The sequence below is a fragment of the Ptychodera flava genome, chromosome 5 (assembly GCF_041260155.1).
Source record: "Ptychodera flava strain L36383 chromosome 5, AS_Pfla_20210202, whole genome shotgun sequence".
NCBI classification, from domain to species: Eukaryota; Metazoa; Hemichordata; class Enteropneusta; family Ptychoderidae; genus Ptychodera; species Ptychodera flava.
The window spans coordinates 1,511,253-1,527,171 of record NC_091932.1 but is presented as its reverse complement, the minus strand read 5'-3'; the positions used below and the strand labels follow the sequence as shown (position 1 = coordinate 1,527,171).

At 36.1% G+C, this 15,919-nt stretch overlaps 1 protein-coding gene across 4 annotated transcripts in view; it reads left to right on the top strand.

Annotated features, from left to right (window-relative positions):
• LOC139132409 (D-aspartate oxidase-like) overlaps positions 1 to 15,919 on the top strand; it is an 86,953-nt gene that overhangs the window by 48,973 nt on the left and 22,061 nt on the right. For 3 of the 4 annotated variants that reach the window (XM_070698755.1, XM_070698756.1, XM_070698758.1), the window contains 2 exons: positions 6,074 to 6,128; positions 11,014 to 11,115. In XM_070698755.1, the coding sequence (XP_070554856.1) occupies positions 6,074 to 6,128; positions 11,014 to 11,115 (157 nt within the window). The remainder of the gene's footprint in view (positions 1 to 6,073; positions 6,129 to 11,013; positions 11,116 to 15,919) is intronic. The other variant, XM_070698757.1, reaches the window with a different exon arrangement.

The window sequence follows — 15,919 nt, the reverse complement described above, 5'->3', positions numbered from 1 at the left end:
TTTTTGTCATTTGTTTCAAAAATTATTTCATCAAAACCGCTCGTCTGACAGCTTTGATATTTGGTATACAGGTTCCTACAGATAAACTAAATATGATATATAGAATATATGATGAAATCTGCAATTTTGTATTTTTGGTGCAATTTTTGCCATTTTTGGTCAAAAAATGTGTTTCTCAAAAACTACTTGTCTGATGACTTTGATATTTGGTATACAGGTTCCTAGGGGTTCTCTTAGTGTGATATAGTGAAATTTGATGAAATCTTCAATTTTGTATTTTTGGGTCAATTTTTGCCGTTTTTGGTCAAAATATTTGTTTCTCAAAAGTTAGTCATGTGATAGCTTTGATATTTGGTATAAATTTTTATCAATAATTATGATGAAATCATCAATTTTGTATTTTTGCAGCTAATTTTGCCATTTTAGGTCAGGCCATCCTGAAATGAGCTATCAAAGATCTCAACCTTCTTCATCAATACATATGTCACGAAAAGTTGCTCTCTACATAACACAGCAGAGCTCTGTCGACTATTGGGTCGCTTGTTTTTTTCAAAACCGCTGGTCAGACAGCTTTAATATTTGGCTAACAGGTCCCTAGGATGACCTTAGTGAGATGATTTCATACAGTGAGGAAATACTTAATTTTGTATCCATGTCTATAGTAGCTTCAGGGACATTGGCCCTGTGTTTAAGATAATGCAGTGATTCAGTAAGCATTTGAAATGGTAAACTGTATTTGGTGTTGAAATGCGGTAAAAATAATGAGAAAACATAGCTGAGGTGATTTCAGCAGGTTTGGTTTCCAACAAATATATTCAAAGTTTTTTTCAATGATAAAGAGTGATGGAGGGGGGGGGGGGGGGGGTCCTGGCAGATTTTGAAAAAAATCCAAACAAATGTCAATAAAAAAATCAGCCACAGAAGGATTGTCAAAAAAAAGGTGGGATAGTGGGAAAAAAGAATGTATAATGTATCGGATAAAAAAGATAATGTTCCTCATCAATCTTCCAGACAACCCCCTTTTATCAAATGGTACACCCCTGATGTATTTTGTGTGCAATTAACCATGCAGTGTATTTTAGTTTAAGATGTCAATCAAGTTAGGTAAGGATTTGAAAGGAATAGTCAAGTAACCACAGTTAATTTCCTAACTTTATCTCTTGTGTCATCATCCTTGTATAATTGGTTAAGTTTGTAAGTTGCTCCAGATGTGGATGTACCAGCTGTTCTGGAAGAAAACAATGTTTACTTTTCCCTGTAGGGTTTCTGAGTTGATGATTGTATGTTGAAATCTCTCCATGTATCTGTTGCATGGGCAAAATGTAAATATCGGTTGCATGTTATGTATTTCAGTCTATGTCAAATATTGTAAATGAAAAATCATGAACAGTTTGCTGTGTGCTTGTAAAAGATAACATGTTTGTCAATGCATATTAAAACTGCCTTGCAGTTTTGTTGCCTTAAAAATTATCACAGAAGTAGAAAATGGAAAGAAACTAATCAAATTGCTGTAACATATTCACCCTCAGTGTCTGTAGGCCTATACTTAACTATTTTATCATTACATTCAGCTTTTTGTTATATCTTTATCACTCTTCATGGGCCAAGGTACATTTGGGGTCAATGTCATCACTCTGTGCCAGTCTGTGAATGTCAGTCTGTCTGTATGTGTATGTCCATGTTTCATACAATTGTTGGTTTGTTTTGATAACTATATGGGAGCGAACAGTGATTATTATCACTATTTTTATCATATATGAGCGAAAAATTAACATTTCTCTCCCATTTACATGGCGCATATTACCCATTCACCTGGAGATATTGTAAAAAGTAGCGTGGTATCACCCTTTTATTAAAAGTGTAAACTAAATGGTATTATGTCAGGATTTTATTCGCCAAGTTTGGTCAAAATGACACAATTCAAAGCGACAGGAAGAAAGTTCGAAAATTATGTAGTGATATAATTTCGATATCGTCATTTGTAATCAATACTTATGTAAAACTTTCTTTACAAACATCATGAAAACTATACATTCGATAGATATGGATCTTAAGTCTTGGTATTTATTAAAATTAACTCATTTGCTAAGCTTTTTATAATTGCTTTCTTTAGTTTAAGTGAATTATATCATTTTTTGCTCACGTGTGAACACGTGAGCATATGTCGCAGCGATGTCTGTCTGTCTGTGTGTCTGTCTGTCTGTCTGTCTGTCTGTCTGTCTGTCTGTTGGTCATTTCTCAAAACGGCTGAACGTATTTCAGTCAAATTTGGTAGACATCTTCAGAATTCAAATGGCTAGAACTGAAAAGGTTTTGGTGGGCGTGGCTTGGATATTAATGAAGTTATGAAGTTTTAATTTTTCTGTTACGCCGCGTATGACAAGTGAAAACAATCGACTGTTTGAGGGCGCTGTGAAATGTGCTTGTCCAGGTTGGCTACAGCTGGATAGCTCTGGTTTCAACCACGGTCCCTCCGTGTTTCAACCTCGTATTGAACATTAAAAATATGATATTTTATTACTCATTCAACTCACTATTCAAGATAAAATATCGTTTAGCAAATTAGCTTTATCCTTGGTAATTGATTGTTTCCCTCGCTGTCTCGATCGCCAGAAATGAGTACATACGTTCTCTACCTAGCCTCATGGCATGGAAGTGCTGATGAATAATAACTTTGGGTCAAAGGTATTGAAGTGTCCAATCAGGTTCGTGCACAGAGTCCAAGGCCATGACCTACTTCATGTACTTCTGCACTGTTTTGATTTTGCTTCGCCAAGAAACATGTTCGTCATTGTCCATAGAAGTATGTTTGCTCTCCTTTGAGGTTGTTTGTGAAACAAATTCCGGGATAGGCCTTGGAATGCATACGATCGGCATCGCGGCAGTGCATGTAGCTAGCCCTACGAGTATGACGAGAGTGTCCGGCTTTGGCTACGCCGCCTCCCACCTCCGGTAGGCGGCGTAGCCAAAGCCGGACACTGTCGCCATACTCGTAGGGCTATGCATGTAGCGTACCATGCTTGTGTAACTGCCTAGCTCACGTGCATTCACGGTTGATACTCGTGTACAATCATGATGTGTTTAATTCTGATGAAGATTCATAAGTCTTACTTTTGCAGTCTTTTTTTCCGTACGATAATCCCGACAATACGTGTTACTGTTAGACGAGGTGGCCATTTTATGATAAGTTTCAATACTGCACAGCTACATAGCGTCACTATCGTGTGATCGAGGTACAGCGTTGTTGAACGGGATACAGAAACTCTGCAGAGGGAGAAACGATCGTTGACATGAACAGTCAATGTACTTCAGCATGTAGTCCGCAGATAGCGGATCGAGAAAATAACGTGTCCCAGTAAATAACGGAATATTTATGTACATTAACTCGATATTAATCAAATTTCCAGCTCATCGCAAAAAAATGTATTGCAAAGATTAATTTGTCACTGACAAATACTGCACTGTATGGAAAAATACAGTCTGTAGAATAGTTCAACTGGTATTACCCGAGACAAACACTTGTGTTGTCAATTTTGATTTCATTTCATAAACTTCATACTTCATCGAGTATCGTGTATTTCAGCCTTTGTGAAGCCATTTTATTGATATTTTCAATTTTTGTCTTGGCTTTGTTGTGGAACATGTTGAATCGTCTCCGTGGACATGTAGGCAAAAGTGTGACGGGGTCGAAGTGACTTGGGTACCTGGGGCCGACCAAAACCAGTGTGAATTACTGGGGTCAAAGCGGACAGCGGCCGGGATGACGTGTTCCCCAAGCGAGCTACCTTCAGAAGTCTGTTTCATCGCAAAAAACGTCAACTTTTAAAACCCGTCATTTATTTACTGATGTTATTCTCAGCATCACAAACATATACGCCTCTGCTATGTATCACAGCAAATAGTTATATTTGAGCGCCCCGTAAATGGGATCCTCGTTTTTTTGCGAACCCGGAAGTGTGTCTTGCTCAATGCATTTCCTACCCATAGCGAGGGAAACTGCCCGCGTTCCCATGCTCCCATGCACCCTTTTTCAATGCCAGTGCAACGCCATCTGTGCAAAATTTGTGGTGGTATGCTCCCGTGTGATGGAAAACCTCTCTTATTCTAACAATGACGTAGTTGACTTTGGACTTCGATTCGTAAATGTGATGTCCATGCAGTGAGTTTGGGTTGGCGCGCTTATAATGCAATCTTCGCCCGCCTGCGGTCCGATATCCCGCATTTATTAGCGATATTTATCTGTTTTGACTTGACCAAAGTTGGCAAAACTTGCTATGTACATTAAAGATACTATGATACAAGATTATTGAAAGTCATTTGACATTTTTTTCAGCCAATTCCCAATATGCATATTTAATGAACCTTCCAAATTAGGGATATATACTGGCATTTACTTGATAAAATTTGGCGAAACATGCTGTGTACATTGATCATTATACCAGGTTATAACAGTATTGAAAGTCATTTTGCATTTTCATGTCAGCTAATTCATAATTTGCATAAATAGCTAACAAGCTTTCACGGTTTGGCATATAGAGCTTGAAGACTTGACCAAAGGTAATTACACATGCTATATTGTGATACAATGACAGTACTCAAAGAAATTAATTATTTTATTTCAGCTAATTACATATTTGAATACTTAATGACCTTTAGAATTGATCTGTGGTGAAATTCATTGTGTTGATCATAACACTTTAAATTTGCACATAAATGCAATATATAATGAAACACGTGAGCATTTTCAGTTCATATCTGGTTATTTATTTCTAACGACGCCATTTTAACGTCCGTTTCCATGGAAACGAGCATGGTGACCCCCATTTTTTATTTTATTTTTGCACTTGCACAACTTCCAAGAATATTTGTGCAAAGTTTCAAGAAAATGACACCACAACTTAATTTTGACGTAATTCGTAGTACTTCACCTTAAATGACTGATAGTCATATGCAGGTAAATGGAGCAATATCGATAATCAGTCTTTCATCTAGGATGCTACACCAGGGGGGACTTGTCCCCTCTACAGGAATTTTTGAGGGGATTTTACAATTTTAGGGGATTAAACTGAAACATATAATCACGTCTTTACTTGTAAGTTTTAATGTTGCAGTGATTTCACTCGTGATATACATTTCATAAATCACATGCTTACACAATCCAAGCTGCTGTCTGCAAACACCATCCTCTAAGATTTTTAACACAATTGTGTTATTGTGGTTGGGTTCAACTCACCTCAGAGAGTAAAAATTTTCCTTAAAAGACAAAAAGTCAAACTCTACTGAAAAGACTGTTGATATTTGATACAGATGTTCAGACTGTGTTGAAGGTTCTGATTTGTTAAATTAGAGCCAAACGGAACAGCGGTTAGATAGTTTTGGGAAATGGCTAACCCCCTTTTTTGCTCACATGTTCACACAGGTCAGCATATGTCGTAGCAATGTCTGTCTGTCTGTCTGTCTGTCTGTCTGTCTGTTAGTCCGACATCTCAAAAATGGCTGGTCAGATCAGAATCAAATCTGGTACATACATTCAGTTGGCAAATGGCATGAACTGATTAGTTTTTGGTGGGTGTGGCTTGCATACTTTTTGCTCATTTACATAATTAATGATTTTAGAAAAAACGGATATACATTAAAAACAACTGCTCATTATTAGCTGATTTGCATATTAAATGTCTTTCTGTAATTAGGACATATATCAAAAGAGAGCATCTGAATGTAATCAGACTTCTGAGATACACTGGTCATACCTAGTTTAAATTATGCACAAAGTAAGATAAGTGCGACATATTATGATTTGCTTATTTGCATAATTATTGATTTATATAAGTAAGCCATACAGTAGATATCAACTAGTGCCCTGATGTACCTCATCAATGTTTCTGGCATTTAAAATTTGCACAAAGACAAGGTGCTATGACACAATGTCCTGATGACTATACATATTCTTACCAGTCACATATTCTAAGAGCTACATTATTTTGACTTCAATGTAGTTATATCAAATCAAATCACCTAAATTACAGGCAGGGACTGTGTCATTTACAATGACTAGTTCAATTTTCTTTTTCAGGTTCAAATTACAAGGAGGGATCATGATTAAGAAACACTTGGATTCTCTTGAACAGGTATTGCATATTAAAAGCAAATACTTTCACTGGAAGAAAATCTAAATACAAGAGGTGTTGTATAGTCTAACATTAATGTCACTTTTCTAATCAGGAATCAACCTTCCAACTACTTAAAGTTCTACTTAGTTGTCCTCCTCTCAGCTATGATGATTATCATTGCAACTTTACGAATATTTAAGTAACTTGCATTTTTGTATTTCTCATGAGAATATTACTATTAGTTTCAATTAAGCCATTCTGCTGTAAAAAAAAAATTTACCAGGTAGTTAGCTCCTTCAATAAGTTTGTGTGCTTTTATCATTTCTGACATTGACCTATTTCATACATACGCACGTCAATTTGTTTCAAGGCATGTAGCAGTATCATGTCAATTACTGAAGTTTCATAATTAGGCTGATATGTCAAGAAATACTGCATCAAATTTTATGAAACTTGGTACAGATGTTAAGCTCACATTGCTTTAACAGTTAAAAAAGACATCATCAGTGTCATTTTAACTAATTTGTCATTGCATATGTAATGAACTTTCCAAATTAGAGTGATATATCCACAAATACTGCGTCAAATTTTATGAAACTTGATACAGATGTTGATCTCATAATGTTGTAAATAGTGCATCAAACTTTATGAAATTTGGTACCGGTGATAATCTGTTAGTGTTAGGATAGTATGCAAAAATGTTTGGCAACATCCTGTTGATTAATTCCTAATTGACTCATTTAATAACCTTTTGTAATTAGGATAGCGGCCTACATTGGTTTTATGTTTTCACCACCATGGAACTCATTCTTGGCCATTGAGCTCCATCTGTATCAAAGTATTTTTATCACAGTCCTAATTGAGGACTCTATCCTGTCTGAGGACTTTTAATCAAAGTACCCATTAACAAGTGGGGACTGTCATCAACGATGACTTGTTAATCACTGACATGATTAATGAAGAGGACTCTTTCCTCTCAGAGGACTTGTAATTAAAGTACCCATTAACAAGTGGGGACTGTGTCATTGTCAATGACTTGTTCATCATCAATTGACCTTGAAACGGACCAGACGATAGCACTCAATTGCATGCAATCTCGGTCTAGCGTCCTGTGACACTATGGCGGGTTTCCGAGACCCTGTCGCAGTTTGGAAAACAACCTGCCGACAGCTGATGACAAAACGCGCTCATGCTTTTGATCATAGACCCTAGAGCGATGTTTTGATGGATTTTAAGCTTCCTTACCCTATAAACAACTTGAAACTAAAATGAAAGAAGAAAAAAGATCCGTGAACAAACAAGAGATTTCCCGTAGAAACTTCAGATATTTACTGAGGCGGATCATCAATTTTCTTACATCCATTGGCAGATAATGGAAGTGAAATTTACCTCAATGGACGGATCGATCAGAGCACCAAGAATATGGCATTTCCCATTTGATTTCCAAAACATCATTATGGAGTTTCTAACAGAAAGGAAAAAATTTTTGAAACAACAACTGATATCATGTCATTTAAATAGGGGCTTTTAATTGTTCATTCATGATAGCTGTCTACTGTCAGACACGGAATGACACAGCTGCAGCTGTTCAACAGACGCGAAATTGCAAATTCGGCATCATATGAATTCGAACTAATGGAAATCAAGAGCCAAACCACGGTCCCTCCACAGGACCGTGGCCAAATGAGCAAGTGTTTCAATATGTGTTGATTTACAAGCAAGCCCGATTGTCAAATCAATTAGTACTAAAAAACAAGCGACCTAACGGCCGATATAGCTCCGCTGTGTTTATGTAGAGAATAACTATTTTTGACACATGTTGATGAAGAAGGTGAAAATCTTTGATAGCTCAATTCAGTGGCCAGAAAAAAGTGGCTAAAATAGTTGCAAAAATACACAATTGAAGATTTCATCATACTCTGAATATATCACATCGGATCATCCCTAAGAACATGTCAATCAAAGCTATCTGATGAGTAGTTTTTCAAGAATAAAATTTTCTGACAAAAAATGGCAACAATTGCCCCCCAATATAAAAATTGCAGATTTCATCATAATTTCAAAAGATCAAATTTAGTTTATCTGTAGGAACCTGCATATCGAATTTCAAAGCTATCAGACCAGTACTTTTCAAGAAACACATTTTTTGACCAAAGATGGAAAAATTGCCCTAATTGCAAAAATACAAAATTGCAGATTTCCTCATTATTTCAATAAATATCATTTCGTTCATCTATTGGGACCTGTATACCAAATTTCAAAGCTATCAGATGAGTAGTTTTGGAAATACACATTTTTTGACCAAAAATGGCAAAAATTGCCCCAAAAATACAAAATTACAGATTTCATCAGAAATTCAATATATTACTTAGCTCATGTGTAGAAACCTGTATACCAAATTTCAAAGCTATCAGACCAGTACTTTTTGAGTAACACATTTTTTGACCAAAAATGGCAAAAATTGTCCAAAAATTACAAAATCGCAGATTTCATCATAATTTTGATAAATAATATTAAGGTGATCTGTAGGAACCTGTTTACCAAATTGCAAAGCTATCAGGTGTGAATAGTTTTGGAAATACACATATTTTGACCAAAAATGGAAAAAATTGCCCCAAAAATACAAATTGCAGATTTCCTCATTATTTCAATAAATATCATTTAGTTCATCTATTGGGACCTGTATACCAAATTTCAAAGCTATCAGATGAGTAGTTTTGGAATACACATTTTTTGACCAAAAATGGCAAAAATTGCCCCAAAAATACAAAATTACAGATTTCATCAGAAATTCAATATATATTACTTAGCTCATGTGTAGAAACCTGTATACCAAATTTCAAAGCTATCAGACCAGTACTTTTTGAGTAACACATTTTTTGACCAAAAATGGCAAAAATTGTCCAAAAATTACAAAATCGCAGATTTCATCATAATTTTGATAAATAATATTAAGGTGATCTGTAGGAACCTGTTTACCAAATTGCAAAGCTATCAGGTGAATAGTTTTGGAAATACACATTTTTTGACCAAAAATGGAAAAAATTGCCCCAAAAATACAAAATTGCAGATTTCATCATTATTTCAATAAATATCATTTACTTCATCTCTAGAAACCTGTATACCAAATTTCAAAGCTATCAGATGAGTAGTTTTGAAAATACACATTTTTTGACCAAAAATGGCAAAAATTGCCCCAAAAATACAAAATTACAGATTTCATTAGAAATTCAATATATTACTAAGTTCATCTATAGAAACCTGTATACCAAATTTCAAAGCTATCAGACCAGTACTTTTTGAGAAATACATTTTTTGACCAAAAATGGCAAAAATTGCCTTAAAAATGCAAATTTGCATATTTCTGCACAATTTGAACAAATCTGAAATAGATCATCCCTAGGGACATATGTGCCAAATATCAAAGCAATCTGACAGGTAGTTTTGAAGAAGAAGATTTTTAAAGATTTTTTTACCAAAAATGACAAAAATTGCCTTAAAAATACAAGTATGCAAATTTCACCACGATTTCAACAAATCTGACTGAAGTCACCCTAAGTAAACTGCATATCAAATTTCAAAACAATCGGACAAGCGGTTTCAGAGAAGAAGATTTTTTTACCAAAAACACCAAAAAATGCCCCAAAAATACAAATATGCAAATTTCACCACAATTTGAACAGACTTAGGTGAGGTCACCCCAGGTGAACTGCATATGAAATTTCAAGGCAATTGGACTTGCGGTTTCAGAGGAGAAGGCAATTGTTGACGGACGACGACGGAAAATCAATCTATTTGATAAGCTCCACGTCGCTGACAGCGGAGCTAAAAATTCACAAATGAATGTAAAACTTCATGAAAGTCAAAGGTAAAAGTACGTCCTCACCGGACGCATTGAGCTAGAAGCGGACGTGACATCAATGGTTTGATTAACAGTATAGCGTGAACGATGGCCGATACCACGAAGTGTGCATCTGACATCGGCCCTTTCTCTCTCTATTTTCGCTAGTTTCATGTCTTAGTCCCCATTTATTGGTTCTATTCACCATATTTTATCAATATTCTCAGTGAGTTACATAAATGCACCAGCTAAATCGATTGTAAAGTAAGAACTGACTTTAATACCTTTCTTGAACTTCAGTATAATGCAGTGGGGTAGTTTGAATAGTAAGTACTACATGTACATGCATTGTAACACACTCGAAAAACTGAGTAGTATATCATGTTTATACATATAGAGTATTTGTTTTATTGACCTTTATTTTCCATAATTTACCGTAATATGAGATATGAGAAATGAAGGGGAAAGAAAGCCAAGGTAATGCACAGACATATAATACGTCAATGTCAACACGTCGTACGCCATGATTGTTCTTGTCAAGGGTCTTGTCAAGAGCTAGAATGTGTCTCGATTCCTGACTTCTCAGCGCCAGTCGCACATGTCATTTTAAAAGGTCATTGAGAGTCTCAGGTACAGTCTCAGATCAAGTCATATTTGCTGTTACTGTAATGAATGAGAGTTTCAGATATAATCGCAAATGAGGTCACATTTAGTATCTTCTTCAATTTGAGAGTCTCAGATTCAGTCTTTTATAAATACTCCCTGTTTATAAGGGGTCATAGATACCTATATAATAAGATGAGCCAATTAGTTACCCTATGAGGATTTTAGGTTCTCAGGGATAAGCGCATTAGGTTTATTCTAAAACTCAAGTATGTTTGTACCATCCATCGATCTAAAAGAACTGTTTCTTGTTACCAAATGGCCACTACATTTGGTTTTCCAGAGAGGTATTGGAACAAAAGCCACATGCCACATGAGAAATACCATTGTGTTTCAAATTAAATTACAATACAGTTATCCACTTTCCAAGCTGACTCCAATTTTTTCCTGACATTTAAGCTTTCAGGTCAATATGATGTCGTTGTCAACTGCTCAGGACTCGGAGCATACTCTCTGGTGAATGACAAATCTGTGTATCCAATCAGAGGCCAACTTCTAAGGGTGAGGTTTTGCATGATTCAGTGGAACTTTAATTTGCACATATGCAATTATATACATAGCTAATAACATGTGAAACAGTTGATATACAGAAGTCAACCTCATGTTGTTCAGGGTGCTTCATGGTAAATAAAATTTATCATGAAGAAAACCGATAAAGAATTACAAAAAATTTCAAATGTCAATGATGAAAGATGAAAGACAAAATGACCTCACAGAGCTAGCTCTTACCCCGTCTTCAAATAATGTACATGTATCAAGTGAAATCAATCTCAGCAATGCTTTCCTTTCTTGCAAAGAAAATTGACAGCTGAGACAATATGAAACATTTAAGTGAATAAGAAGATAATTTTTCCATGGAATGCGTGTGTGCATGCTTGCATGCATCCGTCCTTCAATGCAATTATCTCAGACAAGCCTCATCGATTTCTCTTGAATTTGGTAAAAGGATAACGGTATACATTATGTAGTCGATTGATTTTGTTAGCTCACTTTTGGTACACCAATGTGAGGTTATCATATAAGCTGAAGTCAGTGGCGTCTGCACCCTACCATGTATGTATGTGTATATGTATGTATGTATGTATGTCCGTCAATATGAAAAACTTGTGAATCTCTGCTCTTTCAGCTTGGTATTAGGTGTGTAGATGCATCCTGGGCTACAGATGGGATTTTGTTCAAAAGTTTGCATTTCCCAAATTATGCAAATGAACTTAAAAAATGTTGTATGGTCAAAACTTACTAACTCAAGAACTGCTGTTTGGAAAATTAGTATGCAAGTACCTTGGGTGGACCTTATTCAGTTTTATGTATATCGTGAAGATATCTTGAATTTTGTAATTTTGCTGAATATTTGGTTATTTTCTTCATTTTGAAGTAAAAATTATTCTTCTCTGAAACCAAAATTTGGGTTCGATGTTTGCAAGGGTGTTTGTTACTCTTATAATTTGTTGAACTTACAACAAAATTGACAAAATTACCATTTGGAGTACTTTTTGGTCAAGAAATGTTTAAAAATCTTTTTTTCTTTAAAACCTCTGGACATACAGCTTTAATACTTGGCTTTGTTTTGGCAATAAAATCAGCTTCTGTCAAAAGTGATTTTCCCCCAAAGATAGGTTTATAAAAAGTGACCCTCCCCATGAAATGTTTTCTAAAAAGTGACCCTCCCCCCCATTCCCCGGCCCACCCCCCAGTAATTACTGAAGGCTCCCTATTGGTCACCTTTCTACTAGGCTATATGACAAGAGAGATGATTTCAACTTTAGTATTATCAATTTCCCACACCTCATCAGTAATATTCCACTCTCACCAGCTTATGGGTTATACATTTCCCAGCTTATTCGATATGCAAGAGCATGCAGTTCATATGGTGATTTTGTAGAGAGACATAGCCATCTCTCCTACAAACTGTTAAATTAAGGTTACACCTAAGAAAGACTTGTCTCTACATTCAAACGCTTTTTTGGCAGGTATCGCAAGCTGGTAGATAAATACAATATCTCTCTTGGACAAATGATCGCAGATGGCATCAGTGACATTGGGCCTTAGTTTGTGACTACTACCTATTTGATTAGATTGATATATGGTGGGCGCTTACTATTTTCCAAACACCTGAATCACTTAATGGTCTTTTGGGTAGGGGTCCATATATCTTTCTTTCATGAATTTGACTTTGTTGTGTGTACCGGTGATTTACTGTCTGTTCTGTGCTGTTTTGTGTTTATAACTATTGTATTATGAATTTTGACCCTAGTAGTGTTATTGGATTATGGATTGCCATTGGTATGATTGCGATTGTAGTTTGATATGTGTAAATTGTCCTGAAATATGTAAATTTGTATTTTTAAGACAATTTTGTCATTTTCGGTCAAGAAAACTGGTTCTCAAAAACTACTTTCAAATAGCTTTGTTATTTGTTATTTGGTATATAAGTTCAGAGAGATGTTATTAGATAAATCTGCTCAAAGTGTTGGGAAACCCCCAAATCTGTATATTTTAAGTAATTTTCTCAGTCTGTTACCTTAAATGACATACCAACCAAGGATATTTGAAGGCTGTGAACATAATTTTGTTATATTTGGTATCAATTTGTAGTGGACTTTGATCCTAAAAACAAAGCTTAGGTTAATTTTTTCATTGCAGACCAATTTTTGCAACTTTTCCATGAAAGACACACAAGAACTGATAAGAAATTTTGATCCAGGAAAATTCCAGATGTCATAATCCCCCCTACAATTGAAGGCATTGCACTAGGTCAGTTAACTGTTAAAAAACAAGAAGGAAGACGTAGGTCAGACCCTTCCACTCTAGTTTTAATTAATTTTGATGTGAGAATTTTTGCAGCGAAATTGCCGTAGGGTGCATTTTTGGAACGTTCGGCCACTGCTAAATTCTTTCACTGAAATTACCCCACGCTGGGAAAATTCCTTCACGTGACTGAAGATTCACGCCACAAGTTGGCATGGCATCGTTGCGGTTCCCTGGTGTGGTGTATTTGTGTTTGATCCTTTTTGTTTACACCTATCATTTTATTTTCGTGCTCACCCTTGGGTGAAAATGACGACAATTATTTATTTTCGAGTTTTATTTTCAATAAATGATTTTTGTTATTGAAAACTTAAGCTGGCGTTGCTAACATCAGCCAGCGGAGTGATAGGGAAGTGTCTGTGTGCGTTTGCAAGTATCAGGTATCAGGGCTACATTTTACTAACTTTCTGTAATTTTATCAATGATTTAGGACTTTAATGGACATAAATTTTCATGGGCTACACTTTTTGACCAAAATTTTGGGAAAAATCAGGAAAAAATCATCCACATCTGAAAGAAATTGTTGGCTTTATATTGTGTAGAGGCAACAAGAATAGACTTTGGCACTCAAAGGGTTAACAGCTCGCAGTGTTGATGGTATAATCTGAACCGGTGAAGAAAAGGACTGCTGAGTACTGAATGCTGGATTTTTCATGCCTTTCACCTCAATCCTGCGGTGAAAGAGGCTAGTGATAGCGCCACAGCCGTGTGGAGTGTCAATATGTTAGAAAATCAACGAAGACTGCTGAGACAATAATAAGTTGTTTTCTTATATATTATGCTCAACGAAATGGGAAATATTGCTTACCTTAATTCCATGTATTACACGAGGACATCTTAAATTTTGCATGGTAGATTTTATCAGCATTGTGATGTACCAGGCTGCATGGCAATTGTGTGTCCGTTGTAACAGTTGCCAACCATTATGTACGTTGCCTTGGTTTTTGATGGATGGTTCATCAAAATCCATTCCAATGCACTGGACATAATAAATATTACAAGGTAAGGCCAATAGAAACTATTAAAGGGACAAGTTTGCAATTTTCTACAAATTTTTCAATGGCAAAAATCTGCAGTCAAATCAGTAGCCAACCCAAATAGTGACCATAGATGGCTTTAAGGATATATAAAATGGTCATCTTGCTCTTCACAGCAATGTTTGATATGTGTCTGGGTGTCCAGGCAATTTGAATTAACCGCCATGGTTGAACCCCATCACATAGCAAATTACTATGCACACGACTTCACATCATTGTATGGAAGAGTACGTGAGCGACCTGTAACCTTCATACAAACTTCAGCACAGTGGATAACGAGGAGCACACGCTAAAACAAACTACTGTAAAAATGAAAATTGACATGTAAAACCATAGACCTAATGGCTCTATGATAAAACTAAAAGTAAATGTAAGATTGCTACGATGATACTGATAGTGAAACAAATACAGAAAATATATTTTCTTTGCATTTTATGGTGAGCAAATCTTGATAAACCTACATGTACGTCTTCATACAGTAGACTTACATCTTTCTGCCATTCTGTGTTTTTTTTCAAACATGACATGATCATCATCTGTTGAACTTTGAAACACGGAGGTGCGATTGAACATCAGTGACATTGTGACACTGCTGAGTACTATCGATCAATAGTACGATTGTTGGTTACCTCTTGACAAACAAAATCATTGAGAATGTTATTGAAGAGGGTATTTATCTGTGCCTCATAAAATTATTTATTGCAGTTGAATGCTATTTCAAACCACAATTGATGACTGTGACTTGACAATGGCATCAGTCGCCATTGTCTTCCAGTGACTCGCATCAGATGGCAGTCTTTGCAGTGATTGCTGCACTTTCAGATAGTGGTTTGCTTGAACTCAAAGACCGCTAAACAAACATAAACAGCTGCTTACAGGAAATTGGCCGTGATCACTAATTACTGTTAATACCATAAAATTAATGCCACGATCACGTACATATCGTGTGAACCTTCATCTGTACAATTTTGTGTTCGGCGGTACTGCTGAAACCACAAGATTGATTCGCCTAGAGATGTACCCAACCAGCAACTGGAGACCAAAAGCCAGTCACACACAGCCCTGCCATGCGGAGCTTAGTAACTACAGCAGAACATTTTTGTATGGACGAGCCTTGGTTAAAAACATACAGGTATATACCCAGGAGTTAATCAAGACAAAGAACTTCACCCCCTAGAAATCTGATTAACTCCTGGGTATATACCTGTATGTTTTTAACCAAGGCTCGTCCATACAAAAATGTTCTGCTGTAGTTACTAAGCTCCGCATGGCAGGGCTGTGTGTGACTGGCTTTTGGTCTCCAGTTGCTGGTTGGGTACATCTCTAGCGAATCAATCTTGTGGTTTCAGCAGTACCGCCGAACACAAAATTGTACAGATGAAGGTTAGCATCCTTTTTTAGCTAATTTAGCTTTAGCTAATTTAGTCTTTCCATATTGAAAGCATATTCACACAGTCATG